The sequence below is a fragment of the Diceros bicornis genome, chromosome 26 (assembly GCF_020826845.1).
Source record: "Diceros bicornis minor isolate mBicDic1 chromosome 26, mDicBic1.mat.cur, whole genome shotgun sequence".
Classification (NCBI taxonomy): Eukaryota; Metazoa; Chordata; class Mammalia; order Perissodactyla; family Rhinocerotidae; genus Diceros; species Diceros bicornis.
The window spans coordinates 2,959,571-2,980,778 of record NC_080765.1 but is presented as its reverse complement, the minus strand read 5'-3'; the positions used below and the strand labels follow the sequence as shown (position 1 = coordinate 2,980,778).

Here is a 21,208-nt window from a genome sequence, read left to right as displayed (position 1 = left end):
TCACTCTCTTTTAGAAGTGGTCTAGTTTGTCAGTTTCCCTCATAATGTATAAAGCCTAAAACTGAACAGTGTTTTATGCCTGAATTGATCTGCATAGTGATTTGGAACCATCCCCTCCCTCATTCTGAACAATATACTCCTTTTAATACATCCAGAGCTCAGACTTGTGTGTTGATCAACCACATCAAAGTGTTGCTTAGATTAAGTTAGCAGCCAAAGAAAACACCTGAATTATTTTTATAGATGCTGCTTTGAGTCATATTTCCCCTGTGCTGGTGAGTTAGATCTAAATATAGGCAATTTCCTTTATACCTGTTGGATTGCATCTTGTGAAGTTTAGCCCATTTTTCCAGTCTGTGGAAATCGTTTGGATTCTGTGTCTCTGTCATGTGGGCCATGTCTAAGTACGGGGATTGTGACTCAGAGCCTGAGCAATGGAGCCACAGTGCCGAGTCTGAGTCCCAGTTCCACACTTGCTGGGAGTGGCCTTGGGCAATGTACATAGCCTTCCGAAGCCTTGGTTTCCTCATCTGTCAAATGGAGATGATTAATACTAATACTCACTCACTTGTAGGATGTGGAGTTACATGGTTTTAATGAGATACTTCATGCAAAATGCTTCTTTATTAGCAAAGGGCCTGGTAGTAAGCAGTCATTAGCTGCTATTATCTTGATTATAACCACTGCTACTGCTAGTTCACTTCCTCATTCTTTTAAAAATGGCTCTTTCTCACCCAAAACCCTCCTGGCCTCATCCGTTGCTTACAGTGTCCCCTCCGCCTGCAACACCCTGCCTCTGTTCTCCCCCCGGTCGAGGTTCAGAACCTCTGAGCATCTTGGATACTTCCACCTGCTGTGTCCCCGTGGCCGGGAGCTCCTGCTGGCTGTTGCTCTTGGCATTCATTTATAGAGCCCACTTCATGTTGGGTTCGTTCCCAACTCGCGCCTCACCATTTTGGTTGAGGCCTTTATTCCTACACTTCTCTGCAATTAATAGCTCCCTCCGTCAACTCCCTACTTGTGGGCTCCGTCATCCTCTACTCCAGCTCTCACGCTGTTGCTGGCCAGTCTTCTGCCAGCTGCTTCTGTCCCTTCCGGCCACTGGCCTCGCTCACCCAGCGCCATCTCCCTTTCTGCCTTCATCCCCACTCCTCCCTTCCCTCCGTGCAGCTGCACCAGCCTGTATGCTCCAGGCCTTTCCACTCTGGTGCCTTCCTCCGCCTGGGTGTCTTGTGCTCCCTGACCCTGACCTAGACCCCGCCCCCTGTAAGCCCCTCCACAGTCCAGAGCTGTCACAGTGGTTCGGGGCTGGGCTTGAGGATCCTGCCAACCAGGGTTGGAACCAAATAGTATGACCTTGGACAAGTTGCTCAGCCTGTCTGTACAATAGCCGTAAGTGCCCCGAGTTTGTAGGAAGTGTAAATGGGAGAAGTAGGTAAATTGCAGGGACAGCACTTGGGACTCGTTGCCCCTTTCTTCCTCTAAGAAGTCTTCCCTGGGCAGCATCGAAGTTTCCAGGGATTTCTCCCTCCTTTCAACATTCAGAGCACAGAACATTTCCAATTTTGAGCCAACTCACACGTACAGGATCTATAGTTACAAACTCATGGTATTTTATTTTATGTTGCTTAAGGGAATTTTAAGGTGGTGTGGGGGTTTTTTGCAAGCAAGACTCATAATGACCACAACCTTGGGCAATTGGTCAGTCAGTATAAACAAATATTTGTGGAATAAATCTAAATCCCACTCTTCATGGATCCTCCCTCGAGGCCCTGACGGGGCCTAGCATTTCTAGCGTTTTCGGCCAACACGGGTTTCCCCTACCTCACAGCCCATACTACTATTGTCTCTGCCAGACTCCCTGGAACCTGACCACATCCAGTTCAGCACCTCACCGGATCTGGGTCTCTTGTTGTCACTTACATGTTTATGTCCCTTATGACTCCTTACGGAATGCAGCCAACTTTTCAGGGCTCAGCAGACATGGTGACTTTGCCCAGAGCTCCGTCTGCAGTCAGGATCACTTCATTGTCCTGGAGACAGTGTAAACCGCTGTAACTCAAGAAGTCTGAGGGAAGGAGGATGGCCTGGGACGGGCCTGGAAGCGGAGGCTGGGAGACAAGGTCCGAGCGAGGACTTGTTCCGAGGAAGCGGGCCCTGGGCCTCCCTAGGACACACGTGCTACTCCGCTGGGAAATGTGGGGGAATAAACTAGTTACTTCTTTCCTGCAGCATCTTTTAGATGAGATTCTTTCTTGACTGGTCTTACCTCCAATGGGTAAAGGACCCTGTGTTAGCCTCCTGGGGCTGCCCTGACAAATTAGGTGGCTTAAACCAACAGAAGTTTGTTCTCTCACAGTTCTAGAGGCTCGAAGTCCAAAGTCAAGGTATGAGCAGGGCCATGCTCCCTCTGAAGGCTCTAGGGAAGAATCCTGCCTGGCCTCTTCTTGCTTCTGTTGGCTCCCAGCACTTCTTGGTGTTCCTTGGCTTATAGACACGTTAACTCTAATCTCTGCCTCTGTCTTCGCATGGCCGTCTTCTCCCTGTGTGTCTCTGTGTCCCTGTGTCTTCACATGACCTTCTTATGAGGACACCAGTCATTGGATTTAGGACCCACCCTAATCCATTATGACCTCATCTTTACTAATTACATCTGCAAAGACCCTGTTTCAAAATAAGACCCCTTTCACAGGTCCTGGGGGATTTGGACTTGAACGTATCATTTTGGAGGAGACATAATTCAACCGCAAGAGAGCTTATGTTGTTCAAGAGTTGAGTCTGGTAGGGAGAAAAAAAATACATGGAAAAGTGGACTTAAAGAATACACCCAAAAGTTATATAAACCAGACACCAAAGAACATATCTTGGTAAAGCCTAGAAATAACATAACGTATTTTATACTATATGTACATATACATATATGTATGTATGTGTTTTTTCCAGATAAAGACTCAAATGTAAAAAACAAACAAACACTTAGAAGAAAACCTAGGAGTCTCCAAGTATAATCCATGGGCAGGAGAAACCTTAGGTAAGCGTCAAAGCTCTTTATAAAAGGTGAGGTGGCCACACTTAACTATGTAAGACAGTCAACGACCCTGAGAACATATAAGAAAATACTCAGAACTCACTAGCAGTCAGGGAAATGCAGATTAAAATCATGATGAAATGTCACTACACCCATCACCAGCAGAAATGAGAAGAAGAAAAATGTCACTACACAGACCAGCAAAAATGAGAAGTGATAACCCCTGTTGGCGGTGGGAATGCCTCTGTACATTGTCAGTGGAAATGTGAACTGGTAGAGCCTTTTTAAAAGGCAAGATGGCAACCCCATTTGGATCCGGATTAGAACAACTGCAAGAAAGGTGTTTTTTTGACAAAATGTGAATGCCAACTAACCATTTGAGAATTTTAAGGAATTATTCTGAAAATTTTAGGTGTGATCATAGCATTATGGTTAATTTTTAAAAGTCTGTTTTTTTCCCTTTAAGTTCATACTGAATTATTTGCTGGTAAAATGATACAATACCTGGGATTTACTTCAGAATAATCCAGGGAGTACAAGGGTCAGTGGCCGATGATATCGAGCAGGGGTCAGCACCCTGGGTGCAGGCCAAATCCAGACCACCACCTGGTTTTGTAAATAGTTTTGTTGGAACACAGCCACACTCGTTAGGTTACATACTCCTTTAGTATCAGTTAGGCTGCTTTTGTGCTACAACAGCAGAGTTGAATAGTTGTGATGGACGCCATGTGGCTGGCCTGCAGAACCTAAAATATTTATTAACTGGCTCTTTACAGAAAATGCTTGCAACCCCTCGTCCATAAGGAAGCGTGCTGGCTGCAAGTTCACAACGAGTGCTGCTGGGGACTGACTGCGTGCAAGCTTATTAGGCTGATCGTGTGTGTGTGTGTGTGTGTGTGTGTGTGTGTGTGTGTGTGTGTGGACTTTTCCATGATGAAAAGTTAAGAAAAAAAAAACTTTGACCTGGTAATCTCACTCCTAGGAATCTATCCCTTGGAAGTAAAAGCATCCAATAATAAGGATATTTGTATAAGAGTGTTTACTAAAATAGTTTACAGTGGTTAAAAAAAAACTGGAAATAAATTGATTGCCTACCAACACGGAAATGCTTGTATAAATCACCACCCACGCACACTGTGGAATTTTATGTTGTCCTTTTAAAGAATGAACTAGAGTCTTACTAGTTCACTCGGAGAATTTTTCATGAGATATTTTCAAGTGAGAAAGGCAAGATGTAGAAAATTCTGTACATGACAGTCCCGTTTTTTACAGAACAGTGGCAAAATTAACCCCTTCAATGTGTAGGTTTTGTGTGTGTGTTTGTGTGTGTGTGTGTAGGGTGCAAAACAGGTTGTTAACATGGGTTGGGGTAGATGACGTCTGTGGAAGGGAAGCAAAAGAAAACAGAAAAAGGGAGAAGCTGTACTTAAAAAAAGCAGCCTCCATGCTATGATCCCGTGTGTGTATTTGTGTAAGTTATATTTACGTGTATACATGCTTTGCTAAATTGAAAAGAGATATGTTTAAAAACCACTGGAAAGGGGTGCATATTTTTAATGCCCTTTGATGTAAGTAAGGAAATTAAAGGGAATTTGGTTAGGAGTTGGAAAGTGTCCAGGAGTGGGAAACAAGACGTGAGTGACCAGGTCCCACCTGGACAGGGAAGGCTCTGCGGAATAGTGGGCGGCTGGATGGTCTTGGGGCCAGTCGCTGCCTCATCTCAGCGCCTCCTCCTCCCGCTCCCAGAGAAATAATGTTTCCCTGCGGGATGAAAAGCATCCCTTTGTGCAGGCTTTAATTGCCGTGTTGTTGTGCCAAGTGAATGAGTGGCAGGCAGGCACAGCAGCTGGGCACAGCCAATGCCAGGCAGCAAAGCCCGCTGCCTTAGGATAGCCTGGGCCAGCTGGCCTGGAAGTGCTGCCCATCTCTGCCCCTCGCTGGGGGCCCTGCATAGGGACAGTGGGGCAGAGGGGTCTTGGGAGAGTGGAGAGCCAGAGAGGAGTCATTGGAGGGAGAGAAGGGGGTGGGACGTTTGGGAGGGTCTTAGTCCCTCTCAGAAGCTTATTCATCTCCTCCTCCTCCTCTCTCCCCCCTCTTGTTTTTCAGACTGTCAGCATCAATAAGGCCATTAATACGCAGGAAGTGGCTGTAAAGGAAAAACACGCCAGAAATATCCTTTTGGATGTTGCTTGGAAGACAGACCCTGAGGGGTTCAGACCATGGGGCTGAGGTCAGGGCGAGGTGTCCTTGCTCAGCTGCGGGGGGCCCCCACAGGCCAGGCCCCGCGGGCTTCGAGCAGCGTGGGTTGGCAGCAGCTGGCCTCAGACCACAGCCCAGCAGGGTGGAAGACACCAGGGGACATCCAGCCCCGTCCTTTGCTACTCGCCAACAACCTCACTCCTCTCCTAGGACTTCACCTTTGCAGAACTGCAAAGTCCTTTGAAGTTACTTCCCTTTGAGATATTTCCTCAGGGCACAGGAGAGATTTTAACTTGCATCAAAGTGCTCCAGGCCCTGCACTTTGCCCTACACGGACCACCCCCTTGGGGACCTGATCATCTCCCCTTTTCTGAGCATGAAAGCAAAACAGAGGTCTCAGCTGCAGTGGTTGGCCTTCAGCTGATACAGGGGTTCACCCTAAGCCAGAAGGGAAGAAGACAGGGACCTCAAGGTGGATTGGGGAACTGGGTACTTGAAAGTTTGCACCAAGCCCACCACGTTGAGTTGGCAGAGGTCCTGGGTGACCACCATCACGGGTGGAGGGAAGTGAGGCCCCACTCGCTGGTGGGTCCCTTGGGATCTGCCTTGAGGTATAGAGTCCAGGAGCTGGAGGGCTTAATCCCCAAAGGCCGAAGGAGAGGCTGGCAGCAGGGCTGAGCCTTTGTCTCTGTGTGTGCCGGCCGGAGCAGGGCACCCTCTAGGGCAGGGGGTGGCCGCGCTTCTGTCTGGGATGGGCAGCTCCCCCTTCCCCGGGCTCCTCGTGACGGCTCTGCCACAGCCAGTCCAGTCAGGCCAGAACAGCTCTCCTGAGGCCATCCCATCTCAGCCCCTGGAGGAGACCCTCCAGGTTAGATGCCCAGAACGTGGCAGGCCCCCAGGAAACGTTGCTGTCAGCGTGTACTGCTCTTCACCAGAGGGAAAGCAGTTTGGTTGAAATTAGGGCTTTGCTGTGGGATGGGGGCTATAGAACCTCTCCTGGGTACCCCAGAAGCCCGGCCCAACAGTGAGCCTAGCTGGACCTTGCCCTTCTATTCCCAGACAGGCGCTTTACTGCCTCACGTTTGGTTCCTTTACCGTAATTAAAAACAAACCAAGAAAAACCTTCATTATAAGTGGCCCAATTGATTTTCTCAGAGGGAATTACCCAGTCCAGATACCTGTGTGCTGAGAATACTTATCAGTTTGATGCAAGATATGAAGTGAGAGAGAGACAGTTGTGATGGGCCAGTGTCCTCCTCTGGGTCGGGGATTGGCACGGAGGGGACCAGGCCTTCAGCTGCAGGGCTGTGTCACACCCTCCGGGGAGGCTGCCTGGGGCGGTGGAAGGGACGCCTCTGGGGGGTTCCAGAATCCCGCTTCTGGAGCTCTCTGGCTCACTTTGGACCTTGAGTGGGCCCAGTGGGGCCTCAGTGAGCCTTAGTTCCCTTGTCTGTCAAATGAAAGAGTTGGCCGAAGAAGATTTCAGAGATCTAACGTTCCAGCTCTAACATTCTGTGTGTCTCTGATTCACAATTTCTAAGTGGTGGATAAACGTTGAAAAGATCAACTCCATACAGTAGGGTTTCTAAAGCCTAGTTAAAGATATCACAAAACATTTATTCTTGATCAATTCTTTTAAAGAGCATCGGCGGCCCTCGCTTGATGCCACCTGAAGGAGCATTTGGAAGTCTGACTTCAGAAATGCTGTTCAGCCCGTCACTCATCCCGGCTGTCTAATGGGAATAGGTCGGCCCCTCCCACCATAGTATTTGCTCCTGGAGAGCTGGGGACTGAGTCTTACTTTTCTTTATATCCCTGAGCATCTTTTGCAGTGCCTGACACTTAATTGGTGAATAAAAAGGCTTATAAAATCAAAGAAGGGCAGAAAGGTCTTCTTGCCTTTTTCCAAGTCGGGTGCCTGGCTGGCTCTGCACCTGCGCTGGCTTCTGTTTCGGCAGACCACTCTCGGGTAATGTACCCATGGTCAGCCTGAGCTGTCGGCACAGGAGAGCGTAGGGGGCTGCGCATCTCTCCCCTTGGCTTCCTTGTCCGCGGGGGCTGTGCCTTAGGTAAAACCGTAAGTTATTTCAGAAATCGCTCCAAGACCGAATGCTGATTTCAGCTTCCAAACCCAAAAGTCTGTGTTCAAGCCCCCCTCTCAAAATGCAGATTTCAGGCTAGGGAAGGAACTTTATATGACCTTCCAGCTCAGAAGCAAAACAACATGCATGCCGTATGAGTCATATAGTTTCTGACCCAAGGTAGGTCTTTCTGCCCTAAATGGCACTGTGCTCCTTACCTGAGCCTTGATAAAGGAGCCGAAAGTTCCAGGGAAAGAGCTATCTTTGGGGTTGATGGTGCCCAGTTACGGGGTGTGTGAAGCCTGTTTAAGCAAACAATCAAAACTGGACATTCTCTACTCACCCCAAAAAGGGCTCACTAATTACAGAGGTCTGGAGTGCTAACTTAAAATCACGAGAGGCTAGTGGACATTTATTGCATGCAAACCATGGCAGGCGGTCCGTGGCTGGTGGGTGTGTTTGTGATTGGATCTCAGGAGGAAGCGGCCCCAAGATTCCACATACAGGGAATTCAAGATCTTTGGGAGATGAAGGCACCCCTGAACGAGGCCAGGCAGGTTTATAGAAGAGGTGGGGTGTAAGACTCATTTTAAGTTTTAGGAAATGATATTTTAAAGACTGCTGCTTTCAGGGCAAGAGCAGAGTGCCCAAATGGAGAGGAGTCAGGTGGAGCCAAGAGCGTGAGTAGGCCAGGGAGTGGCGTCCCCAGCAGGGGCCAGGGCACTTGATGAAGAGTTGAAGCGTGCCCTCACTTTTGAATAATGGATAGGAAAGAACTTTCAGAAACTGTTGTTGTTAAAATGTTAGCTGTATTTATTGCCCCAAAGGCCCCATCACATACTCAGCGTACCCAGAGGAAGGACAGAGTCTGTCTGCCTGCGGCAAAGCCCTCGTTGCAACCAAAGCATCTTCCCACTAAAGGCAAATCAGGACCAGTGCTGACCTAGAGAGCTCTTGTGCAAATTAGAAAAAGACATCCCTCCCAAAAGACATTGCCATCTCTGGAGAAATTGTCTAATAAAATGGATTTTATTAAAATGAGACACTTTATTGCCATCTGCCAAAAAATGCCAGGATAAATATACAGATCTGTGGTGTCTCAGTTATAAGCAGTGCCTGGTCCTGGGTAGTGCCCTGTGCCCTGAACAATGGCACGGCCCTCCGCAGTGGCCTGTTGCAGGCTCCATCCCAGGGATTGGCTGCCTGGGGCAGCACCAGTGCCTTTGTTTTCCATGACCCTCCATCACCGTGCATCCTGGGCACCCACCATGAGAAAGGGGCGCAGACCTTTTGGTCTGTTGTCAACCGGCTGCCCCTCTCTAGCAACGCTGTGCTCTGCTGGAAGTTCTGCCACGTGTTCCACAAACTCCTCCGAGATGGACACCCAAATGTGAGTTCCTGGGGCTGCAGGGGATGGCTAGCAAGTCAGGGACCCGTGTGGGGAAGGTACGACTGCCTGGGCTACAGAGGCCGCCATCTGCTCCTGCACTGGGAGTGGCATCTGCCCCCTTCTCCTGGCCTTTTGGTTGCCAGTTAGAGGCGGGTTTGTCTCTCTCTGTCAGCCTCTCCTCCCCATCACAAGACCATCTTGTACCATCTTCCATCTCCTCTCCTTCTCTTATTGTAGGCTGTTCTTTTCCCTCTCCAGGTCCTGAAGGACTCTCTGAGATACAAAAACGAACTGAGTGACATGAGCAGGATGTGGGTGAGTTTGGAGTTGTGCCCCGGGGCCACCTGTGCCTCCTTATCCTTCCCCACAGGACACAGAACCAAGACTATGAAATGGAACAAATTTGTCTCTCTTAACTTATTTAGGATTTCTCTCATGAGCATGAAGGAGGGGTCAAGGATGCCTCCAAATAATACCATGATATCCAGAGTCTTACTGGGGTCCCTGGAAGCTGTAGGGAAGTTCTAGGGCCTGGGAGCTTCTCCTGCCAATGGAACCTCATGTCACAACGTTCTCCAGTTATTGGGATCCCTCAACAGTGACATTGCCACAGTTCTCTCTTTCCCTTCCACTGGCCCCATTGGGATCAAGTAGCACTGAGAACTAGCATTCTCAGTTCTTAATGCCAGTGCTTTTTCTTTCCTGTCTAGGGATTCTCAGTGTCTTAGGATAAGGGAGGAGGTAGGTGGCAATATCAGAATCAATTGAAAAGAGTGTTTTTATACACACACCAGAATCCCTCTAGATTCTGATATCCAAGGAGTATGTATATGGACAAGAGATGATCTGCCTTTTGAAGAATCTCCCCAGTTGATCCTGCCATGTCCCATAGCCCCCACTGGTTGAGAACTACTACTTTAGTCCTTTCCTTCAAGTTCTTACCTGTATCTGTCTGCACCCACAAAATGTTCGCAGTTGTATAGTCTAGTCTCCTATTACAAATGAGAAATACAGGCCCAGAGTGGGAAGCAGCTTTTCCTAAGTCACAAGGCTAGTTAACCTGAACAAAGCTGAGAGTTGTCCCCAAATCTCCCAACTGCGTGCTAGAGAGCTTTCTATTACATCCCTGTAACATGGAAAACTTAGATCTTTTCCCTTTTTGTTAGAATTTGCTTGGTATATCTTTTTCTATCCTTTTACTTCTAACTTTTCTATATTCTTATGTCTTAGAAATAGTACTTGTAAATAGCATTTAGTTGGATTTTTTTTTGTTCAAGATAGTAGTCTTTGTCTTTTAACTGGGAATTTACTCCGTTTACGTTTATTATAATGCATGATATGTTTAGGTTTGTATCGTCCATCTTATTTTGTGCAATTTGCCCCATCTGTTCTGTTTCTGTATCTCTCGTTTCTTTCCTTCTTTTGGATTGATTGGGTATTTTTTTCTTATTCCATTTTTCCCTCATTACTAGTTGGGAGATAAAAATAAAAAACACCACCTACTTTTATTTTTTATTTTTTGGTATGTTATGTAATAATTAGAAAATGCATGCTTAGTTTATCAAGGTCTAAAATTCATATCTTTGTTTCCTGTATAACACAAAGATCTTAGAATATTTTAACTGCATTCACTCCCCTGTATGTTATTGTTGTCATGTATTTTGATTTTGGTTATGTTTTTCTTTTTAGACCCTATAAGATATTTTAATTGTTTTATTCTGTGCTCTTCATTTCTTCTTACATCTCAGACCTTACATCTGGGATCACTTTCTTTCTGCCTGAATTATTTTCTTTAGAACTTGCTTTAGTGAGAGTCTGCTGGTGGCAAACAACTGTTTTTACTTGTTTGAGAATGTCTTTATTTCATACTCATTCATGGAAGATATTTTCTCTGACTGTAGAATTCTGGGATGACAGTTCTTTTCTCTCAGCATATGGAAGATATTATTCGAGATATCCTTCTACTGACTTCTGGCTTCCATCATTTTCATGAAGTCAGCTGTCAAACTCACCATTGCTACTTTGAAGCTAACATGTGTTTTCTTCTCTGGTCATTTTTAAGACCTTAATACATGTCGAGGTGTAAATTTATTTTAGATTCTTTAGACTTCTTTAAGTCTGTGGGTTATTATCTTCTATCAGTTGTGAAAAATTCTCATTGTCTCTTCAAATATTGCCTTTGCTCCTCCATTCTGTCTTTTCCTCTGAGACTTTGGTTAGAAGTATGTTAGACTGTCTCACTCTATCTCCCATGTGTTTAAACCACTATTTCATTTTTTTCTACCTGTTTATCCCTATACTGCATTCTGGATAATTTCATTAGATCTGGCTTTCAGCTCACTTATTCCCTCTTCAACTGGGTCTAATCTGTTGTTAAACTTCTCCCTAAAGTTTTCAACTTTAGTGTACAGTAGTCCCCCCCTTATCTGCAGGGGATACATTCCAAGACCCTCAGTGGATATCTGAAACTGCAGATAGTACCAAACCCTATATATCCTATTTTTTTTCCTATACATACACACCTATGATAAAGTTTAATTTATAAATTAGGCACATAAGAGATTAACAAAAATAACTAATAATAAAATAGAACAATTTTAACAATATACAGATGTGCTTCATAACGACGTTTCAGTCAACAGACTGCATATATGACGGTGGTCCCGTAAGATTATAATGGAGCCTAGGTTTGTATACGCTATACCATCTAGATTTGCGTAAGGACACTCTATGATGTTCCCACAATAACAAAATTGCCTAACTATGCATTTCTCAGAATGTATTCCTGCCATTAAGCAACACGTGACTGTACTGGCATAAAAGTTACCATAGATCTTAGGAACTTCTGCACACAATTTTTTTTTCCTTATTAAGTTGAAAACTTTCACTTTTTCACTTAAATGAAGCACTTTATGGCTTCTCGTTGGCATATCTGAATTGCCGGCATCAATCACTCTCTTGCCTTTTGGGGCCATTATTAAGTAAAATAAGAGTTACTTGAACATAAACACTACAATACCGTGACAGTCGATCTGATAACTGAGACGGCTACTAAGTGACTGACGGGCAAGTACCATATACAGTGTGGGTATGCTAGATGAAGGGAAGATTCACATCCTGGGTGGGATGGAGCAGGACAGCACATGATTTCGTCATGCTACTCAGAACAGTACACAATTTAAAACATATGAATTGTTTATTTCTGGAATTTTCCATTTAATATTTTCAGACCATGGTTGACTGCGAGTAACTGAAACCACAGAAAGCAAAACCTTGGATAAGGGGGGGCTACTGTAGTTTTCATTTCTTGGAGGTTTTTTTTTCCCCCCAAATCTGCTTGGCATTCTCTATAATTTCTTGTGCTCTGCATATATTTTGAAACAGTCTTTTATTTATTTAGACATATTATACATAGTCATTTCATATATCACTTTTGATACTTCCATTATCTAAAGCCCTTAGAGATCTGTTTCTGCCATCTGTTGTTTTTGGTGAATTTTGCTCATGCTATATAGTTTCTTTTTGTGCTTAGTTATTTCTTACTATGAGCTGCTCATTTTCCTTGGAATTTTATTTGTGGGGATTCTTCGAAGTCGGTAATGAAGGCAGGTTCCTCCGGAGAGAACTGGCATTTGCTTCCACTGAGATCACTCTAAATTAAATTCTCAGCTTAAGGTTTTGTGAATTCCAGGCAGATCCCCTTGAGGATTGGCTCATGGGTCCAATTCCCAGCAGCAATCTTTGCTCTCTGATCACAACAGTGATCTGAGGTGGTGGATTTTCTCTGCAAGCCTCGGTGCAGCAGTGCGAGTGTGTGTTATTTCCAACTTACCCTTAATTCCCCTGCTCCGAGGAGGCAGTCTCTTGGATCTTCCACTAGACTCTTCAACTTGGGCAGGCCAGAGCCCTGCCTCCTATTCACCACCTGGCCCTTGAGGCCCAGAAAACCAGCATTCAGGTTCACCTGCTGTGGCGGAGTCTCCCCTCCTCTTAACTCCATCACCCCAGCAAACCGTTTACTCTCCTGGTGTCTGTATTTATTCAGTCCCTGTCCTGAGGATTCCTTACTCTCTTGTTAGTTCATTAATGCCTTCAAAAAGAAGGTTTTAATATTTTACCCAATATTGTTCATAGTTTTCAGTAGGACAGTCAACCCAGGTACCTGGCCTGCCTTGTTATCCAAAATGGAATTCCTTAGGGTCTTTCTTCCTGTGTAGTTCTGTCTCTTCCATTTGACTAAGAGTTTCTGAAGTTAGAAATCTTTTTACTTTTTTTTTAAATTAAGGCTTTATTTTTCTTTAGAGCTATTTTAGGTTCATAGCAAAATTGAGTGGAAAGTATGGAGATTTCTCATATACCCACTGCCCCTCGCATGCATAGCCTTCCCCATTATCAACATCCACCACAGAATGGTATATTTGTTGCAATTGGTGAACCCACATTGACACATCACAATCACCCAAAGTCCATAGTTCACATTACGGTTCACTCTTGGTGTTGTATATTCTATGGGTTTGGACAACTGTATAATGAGAGGTATCCCCCATTATAGTATCACACAGAATATTTTCACTGACTTAAAAATCCTCTGTGCTCCACCTGTTCATCCCTCTCTGCCCCCCAAGCCCCTGTCAACCACTGATTTTTTTACTGTCTCCATAGTTTTGCCTTTTCCAGAATGTTATATAGTTGAAATGATATAGTATGTAGCCTTTTCAGATTGGCGTCTCTCCCTTAATAATATGCATTTAAGGTTCCTCCGTGTCTTTTCATGTTTTGATAGCTCATTTCTTTTTAGTGCTGAAATATTCCATTGTCTGGGTGGACCACAGTTTATCTATCCATTCACCTACTGAGGGACATCTTGGTTGCGCCAAGTTTTGGCAGTTACGAATAAAGCTGCTCCAAACATCCGTGTACAGGTGTTTGTTTGGACATAAGTTTTCAGCTCCTTTGGGTAAAAACCAAGTAGCGCCATTGCCCAATTGTATGGTAAGAGTATGTTTATTTTTGTAAGAAACTGCCAGGGTGTCTTCCAAAGTGGCTGCACCATTTTGCATTCCCACCAGCAATGTATGAGAGTTCCTGTTGCTCCACATCTTCACTAGCATTTGGTGGTGTGAGTGTTCTGGATTTTGGCCATTCTAAGTGTGTAATGGTATCTTATTGTTGTTTTAATTGGCATTTCCCTGGTGACATATCATGTGGAGCAACTTTTCATATGCTTATTTTCCAGCTTTGTATATATTCTTTGGTGAGGTGTCTGTTAAGGTCTTTGGCCCTTTTTTTTCTCTTTTTGGTGTGGAACATCAGTCTGAGCTAACATCTGTGCCCTTCTTCCCTACTTTATATGGGATGCCACCACAGCATGGCTTGACGAGTAGTGTGTAGGTCCGCACCTGAGATCTGAGCCTGCGAACCCTGGGCCACTGAAGCAGGGCACGTGAACTTAACCACTACACCACTGGGCCGGCCTCTCCATTTTTCAGTCAGGTTGTTTTCTCATTGTTGAGTTTAAGAATACAGTCATGGGGCCGGCCTGGTGGCATAGCAGTTAAGTTCGCATACTCTGCTTTGGCGGCCCGGGGTTCATGGGTTTGGATCCCAGGCGCAGACCAACGTACTGCTTGCCAAGCCATGCTGTGGCGGCGTCCCATATAAAGTGGAGGAAGATGGGCACGGATGTTAGCCCAGGGCCAATCTTCCTCAGCAAAAAGAGGAGGATTGGCATCGGATGTTAGCTCAGGGCTGATCTTCCTCACAAAAAAAAAAAAGAATACAGCCATGCATCACTTAATGACAGGGATACGTTCTGAGAATTGCATCATTAGACAATTTCATCCTTGTGTGAATAGCACAGAGTGTACTGAAGGGGAACAAAATTTGCCACACCAAAATGTGTCTCTTTAACATGAGGATTATTTTAGGCTGATTATTTTTAAGAAACAAAAGGCTGAGAAAGTTTTTCTTTTTGCCTCTCCCATTACCTGCCTAAAAGAATTCAGATTAAAACTGAGCTCTCACCTTAGTGTCACATGAACCAGGTGGTGGCCAGGCAGGAACCTGGACAAGCCTGTTTGTTGGGCCCCCGCTGTGTGCTTCTGTTCCTGGGTGGCCAAGCACTTGTTTTCCCAATGTTTGCTCCTTTCCAGCTACCTGTGAATTGCCTTCTCTTTGAAGTCCCCAACTCTCCCCACCCTCAACATCTTCTTTTGTCTTTACCTGAGGATGGTATTTAAGGTGAGGGCTTCGGCCATCTTGGTGAAGTTACTAGGTTTTCCTGGGTTTCTCTCATGTATACATGTTATTAAACTTTTGTTTGTTTTTGTCCTGTTAATCTATCTCAAGTCAATTTCTTAGACCAGCCAGAAGAACCCAGAAGGGTAGAGGAAAATTTCTTCCTCCCCTACAATACACAAACCTAGATGATGTAGCCTACTACACACCTAGACTACGTGGTACTCATCTTACGGGACCACCGTTGAGTATGCTGTCCATTGTTGACCAAAACATCATTATATGGTATGTGTCTGTACTTTGTATATTTTGAATAACAGTCCTTTATCAGATGTGTCTTTTTCAAATATTTTTTCCCAGTCTGTGGCTTATCTTCTCATTTTCTTGACAGTGTCTTTGCAGAGCAGAAGTTTTTAATTTTAATGAAGTCCAGCTTATCAATTATTTCTTTCATGGATGGTGCCTTTGGTGTTCCATCTAAAAAGTCATCACCCTACTCGAGGTTAGCTAGGTTTTCTCCTCTGTCATCTTCTAGGAGTTTTATAGTTTTGCATTTTACGTTCAAGCCTGTGATTCATTCATCTTTTACTTTTTGATCCTTGTGCATTTTCATGTGAAGTATAGTATAGTATAGTTTGGTGATGAGCATATTTTTTGCTTTTTCTACTTTTTACTACTTTCTAATTTTTCTATGGTGGACAAGTATAATGTAAAAAATCAATAAAATATGAATTTTCATAGAAAATTAATACATTAGGAAATACTGTCATCTCTGCCATTGCTATTTTTAACCTCCCCTGATTACTCACTCCCCTTTGGTGCCCTTTGAGACAGGTTTCAATGGGGTTCCTTTACTCTAGAGGATATATATGCACTAAAAAAAAAACGTAGAAGTCAAAACTTATATGGGAGCCACAGGTATTCAGTTTAAGGGTTCTTTGTGCCCCCATTTCCCTCCTCTTTTGTATATAACTGGGAGTTGCCAGCATCACTCTGCTAATCCTGGCTTCTTCCCAGGCCCCCAGGACATGATGGCATGGGCAGACTCCATGGGAGGCTTATTCTTCAGCTAAGATGGGTCCCATTGCAAATCCCCATCCCACATGTAATACTGTAGATGCTGTTAGTCTGTCAGAGTCCATCTGGAGGAGGCATCTCCTCTCCAGTGCTTAGATGGACAGACAGAAGGAAGGAAAGAGCCTATAGCCAGAATGTGATTACTAAGGATGGGAGACTTACAATTCTTAAATAAGAAGCCTTGGCCAGAATTTATCCAAAGCAAGTCCTCATGTTTACACACAGGATTATACTCTAAGAATGTTCATTGAAATATAGTTTATGATAGAAAAAGTTGCCTACATGGGCCGGCCCCGTGGCTTGGCGGTTAAGTGCACGCGCTCCACTACTGGCGGCCCGTGTTCAGATCCCGGGCGCACACGGATGCACCGCTTCTCCGGCCATGCTGTGGCCACGTCCCACATACAGCAACTAGGAGGATGTGCAACTATGACATACAACTATCTACTGGGGCTTTGGGGGAAAAAAAAAACAAGGAGGATTGGCAATAGTTATGTTAGCTCAGAGCCGGTCTTCCTCAGCAAAAAGAGGAGGATTAGCATGGATGTTAGCTCAGGGCTGATCTTCCTCACAAAAAAAAAAAAAAAGAAAAAGTTGCCTACAAAAAAACGTACAACAGTAGGGAATTGGTTTGATGAATTATAGTATGTACTGGGCAGTCACTAAAGATAATGATATGGAAGAAAATTTAAAAAGATAGAAAAAAATGCAGTATATTAAGTAAAAAAAATGGATTCTATTTTATATTTTAAGATAAAAGGTGGCAAAAACTACCAACCCAATTAAAAAATGGGCAAAGGACCTGAACAGACATTTCTCCAAAGAAGATATACAGATGGCCAACAGACACATGAAAAGATGTTCAAAATCATTAACTATCAGGGAAATGCAAATCAAAACTACAATGAGATATCACCTGATGCCTGTCAGAATGGCTATAATTAACAAGACAGGAAACAACACGTGTTGGAGAGGATGTGGAGAGAAGGGAACTCTCATACACTGCTGGTGGGAGTGCAAACTGGTGCCGCCACTATGGAAAACAGTATGGAGATTCCTCAAAAAATCAAGGATAGAACTACCGTATGATCCAGCCATCCCACTGCTGAGTATTTATCCAAAGAACTTGAAAACACCAATTTGTAAAGGTACATGCACCCATGTGTTCATTGCAGCGTTATTCACAATAGCCAAGACTTGGAAGTAACCTAAGTGCCCATCAAGGGATGAATGGATAAAGAAGATGTGGTATATATACACAATGGAATACTACTCAGCCATAAGAAACGATGAAATCCAGCCATTTGTGACATCATGGATGGACATTGAGGGTATAATGCAAAGTGAAATAAGTCAGAGGGAGAAGGTCAAATACCGCATGATTTCCTTCATTAAGTAGTAGATAATAACAACAATAAACAAACACATAGGGACAGAGATTGGATTGGTGGTTACCAGAGGGGAAGGGGGGAGGGAGGAGGGTGAAAGGGATAATTCGGTACATGTGTGTGATGATGGGTTGTAATTAGTATTTTGGTGGTGAACATGATGTAATCTATGGAGAAATAGAAGTACAATGATGTACACCTGAAATTTTTACAATGTTATAAACCAATGTTACTGCAATAAACAAAAAATTAAAAAAAAAAAATTAAAAAAAAATAAAAAGGGAAAGAGAGAGGAAAAAAAAAAAACAAAGTTATGCAAAGCTCCCATATTAAAGGAGACCAATTAAAGAAATACTGAGTAAACACAATTTGGCTTTCTTTGGGGAAAAATAACCAACATTTTTTTTTTTTTGCAAGACTATCTTTTATGATTAACAAGATTGTATATGGCTCTTGTTTTAAGCAGCTTCAGATTTTTTTTTGGAAAGAGGTGAAGTATAAATACATTCAATAAATAAAATGATGTGTCAGGTTTAGCTTGCCCTCCAACTTTCCTGAATGGGAAAAATTGTTCAAATTGTTCAAAAGTAATAAAGTATCAAGTGATTATCAAAAAAAAATAAAAATAAAAAATGAAAGGTGGAGCACAGAGGATTTTTAGGGCAGTGAAACTACTCTGAATGATACTGTAATGGTGGACACATGTCATTATACGTTTGTCAAAACCCACAGAATGTACACTGCCAGAGCCAGCCCCTAATGTAAACTTTACTTTGGGTGATAGGGACCCAAAGTGCACGTTCATCAGTTGTAACAAATGTCCCACTCTGGTGCCGGATGTTGACAGTGGGGGAGGTTGTGTGTGGGGGGGTAGGGGGTATATGGGAACTCCCTGTGCTTTATGCTCAATTTTGCTGTGAACCTAAGACAGCTCTAAAAATAAAGTCTATTTAAATTGAAAAAAATAAAATAACACTTTATACCCTAAAATTTTAGCCATGATTATATCTGGTCGTTAGATTAAGGATGATTTATTTGTCTGTAGTTTTCTATATTTTCCAAATTTTCAACAATGGACGTTTGTGATTTTCATAATCACAAGAAAAAAAATTCTTTAAACAAAGGAAGTCCAAGGGGCCGGCCCAGTGGCGTAGTGGTTGGGTTCGCATGCTCTGCTTTGGTGGCCCGGGGTTTGCAGGTTCGGATCCCGGGTGCAGACCAACACACCACTCATCAAGCCATGCTGTGGTGGCATCACTCATACAAAGAAATAGAGGAAGACTGGTAACAGATGTTAGCTCAGGGACAATCTTCCTCACAAAAATGAATGAATGGATAGATAGATAGATAGGTAGGTAGGTAGGTAGGTAGGTAGGTAGATAGATAGATAGATAGGGAAAGAAAGTAAGTAAGTCCTGGCTTTCAACCCAAAGGTCCTTAGTGTTGACACCTACTTTCTTTCCTCTTCCTGAAAGGGCCACCTGAGTGAAGGATATGGACAGCTTTGTAGCATCTACCTCAAACTGCTGAGAACAAAGATGGAGTACCACACCAAAGTGAGTCTTTGCCGACAATTGTGCCACCACCGCTGGCTCCTTCCCCCACAGCCCCCTCACCCCTCTGTGGGCTTAATTGTCAGGTCTTTCTGGGACTAAGACAGCCTGGGCCCCTCCGGGAGTGTTTATACCACATCCCAGCTGTATGAGAGGAAAACATTTTATCCGGCAACCACAGTCGGGCCCAGGGTGTGACGAGGGGGTGGGATTTGGGCCCATATCTCTGCACCTTTTGTTCCCCATTTTACAAATAGAAGAACCCTATCCGCTAGGTTGCCTTACGAAAATGTTTTAGAAGAACTGACTTTCCTGTTAATAAAAACAATTCATCCCATTTATGTAGTGAGTTTCCACACAGAATCTTCTTTTAATCAATTTATGACTTTAGTCAGTACTTTTCAGGCACCTAACGTGTAAAACTGTATGCTGGGTTCCAGGTGGCATATAAGAATAGGTGATAGGTCTGCTCCTCAGGAGTTTGTGGATTCTTTGGGGGAGAAGGCTTACATCCTGGCAGTAGCCGTGTGACCGTGCAAAGCAGCTGTGTGCCTATAGACAAGAGGTAGGGGCGCTCTGAAGTGATGGAGGGTCATGGTGTCTGAAAGGGTAAAAGGAGGGAAGGGGGCTTGAAGGGGACCTTGAGGGATGGGTGTGGTGCTAGTAAGTAGTGGGAGAGAATGGCATGCCAGGTGGGAGAGAGAACAGCCTGATGAGGGAGCTGGCAGTAGAAACAGAGAAGGGAGGAGATTTAAGAAGAAATAACATAATTTGTTGTCTTTGATGTACTTGGAGGGTAGCTTCGATTCATTGAAACAATCCTAGTCTGTTAAATCTTTTCTGTACATCATTTAGTCCTCACAACAACTCTATAAAGTAGACATTATTATATCCTGAGAAAGTAGAGTTGGAAGAGTGCTCGAGTCCCTTGCCTGAGCCACGTGACTCCTCAGTTGTGAGGTGCCCATAGGACACCAAAGACTGTTCTGTGCTCAGTGGCTGCCCCTTCCTCCCCTCGTGTGTGGTCGAGTGCCTCCCTGGGCCAGAACTAGGTCAGGCTCTGAAGAGAGAAAGGTGGATAGACTCTGCCCCTGCCCTGGGGCGGCGTAGTCTGGTGGGAGAGAGGTGGTGGAGGGAAAGAAGATAGACACGTACACTAAGCACTGGAACTGAGAGAGGCAGAGGGTGGTACAAAGCATGTGAGGGGGCGTCTGGCCCCAACTCAGACAATCTGGTAGGCTTGTCAGAGGCAGTGACACCGAGCTCGGCCTTGGAGTGTTCCAGTTCTGTGCTGCATAACACAGCACCCCAAAACTTAGTAGCTTAAAACGACAGCAGTCCATTGTTATCTCTCACACTTCCCGCGGGCAGGAGTTCCAGGCGGGCTTCGCTGGGCAGTTCTGGCCGGAGGTCCCTCATGTGGTTGAGGCAGATGCTGGCTGCAGCTGGAACAGGAGGGGCCGGCCTGGCATCTCTCTCTTCATGTCGTCGCGGCGCTAGTCAGGGCTTCCTCACAGCCTGGCGTGCATCCCAAGAGAACAAGGTAGAAGTGCGTGGCATTTCTATGACCTAGCCTCAGAAGTCGTGAAACACCCCTGGCACTGTCCTGTATTGACTGAGGCAGTCACAGAGATACCTAGACTCAAAGGAAGAAATGTCAAAGTCACGTTGTAAAGAGAACGTGTTGAATGGGATGTGTTGTAATAGCCATCGCTGGAAAATGCCATCGGCCGCAGTCCTCCTCTGGCCCCGCAGTTCACATCCCTCCCTCTCTCCTGCAGCGTATGCTCCCCCCTCCCCAGACCCCAGTCGGCCACATGGCAGATAGAGAGGAGGGGGCCGATGAAGAAGAGTGGGGTGGGCGTTCCAGGCAGAGGGATCAGCTGGAGATGTAGGGCACGAGCCCCGGAACAATTTGCTGTTCGTGTGCAACTAGCAGTAGATCCACATTAGTGCGAGGAGTGGGCAGAGTGGAGAGTGGCAGGTGACTGGGCAGCTGTGTGAGACCATCCTAGTCACAGTGTGGAGGGTGACTCGGGGAGAGCCAGGCTGTCAATGTGGAAGATGGTGAGAGCCAGAACTAGGACAGTCATCTGTGGGACTTCCTGAAGACTGTCAGGAAGGGAGGAGAGAGAGGCGATAACTGGAGGGAGATGTGGGGCCGTGGGAAAGGTTTAAGTGACAGGAAGAGGGGCAGGAGCGCAGGGAGACAGTGGGCTCCGAGAGGACAGAGAACATGTGTGCGTGTCTCCTTG

At 44.9% G+C, this 21,208-nt stretch overlaps 1 protein-coding gene across 3 annotated transcripts in view; it reads left to right on the top strand.

Annotated features, from left to right (window-relative positions):
- Nucleotides 1–21,208, top strand: part of HIP1 (huntingtin interacting protein 1) — a 141,088-nt gene that overhangs the window by 86,258 nt on the left and 33,622 nt on the right. For all 3 annotated transcript variants that reach the window (XM_058569014.1, XM_058569015.1, XM_058569016.1), the window contains exons 2-5: nt 5,135–5,198; nt 8,556–8,698; nt 8,957–9,013; nt 18,876–18,956. In XM_058569014.1, coding sequence (XP_058424997.1) covers nt 5,135–5,198; nt 8,556–8,698; nt 8,957–9,013; nt 18,876–18,956 — 345 coding nt within the window. The remainder of the gene's footprint in view (nt 1–5,134; nt 5,199–8,555; nt 8,699–8,956; nt 9,014–18,875; nt 18,957–21,208) is intronic.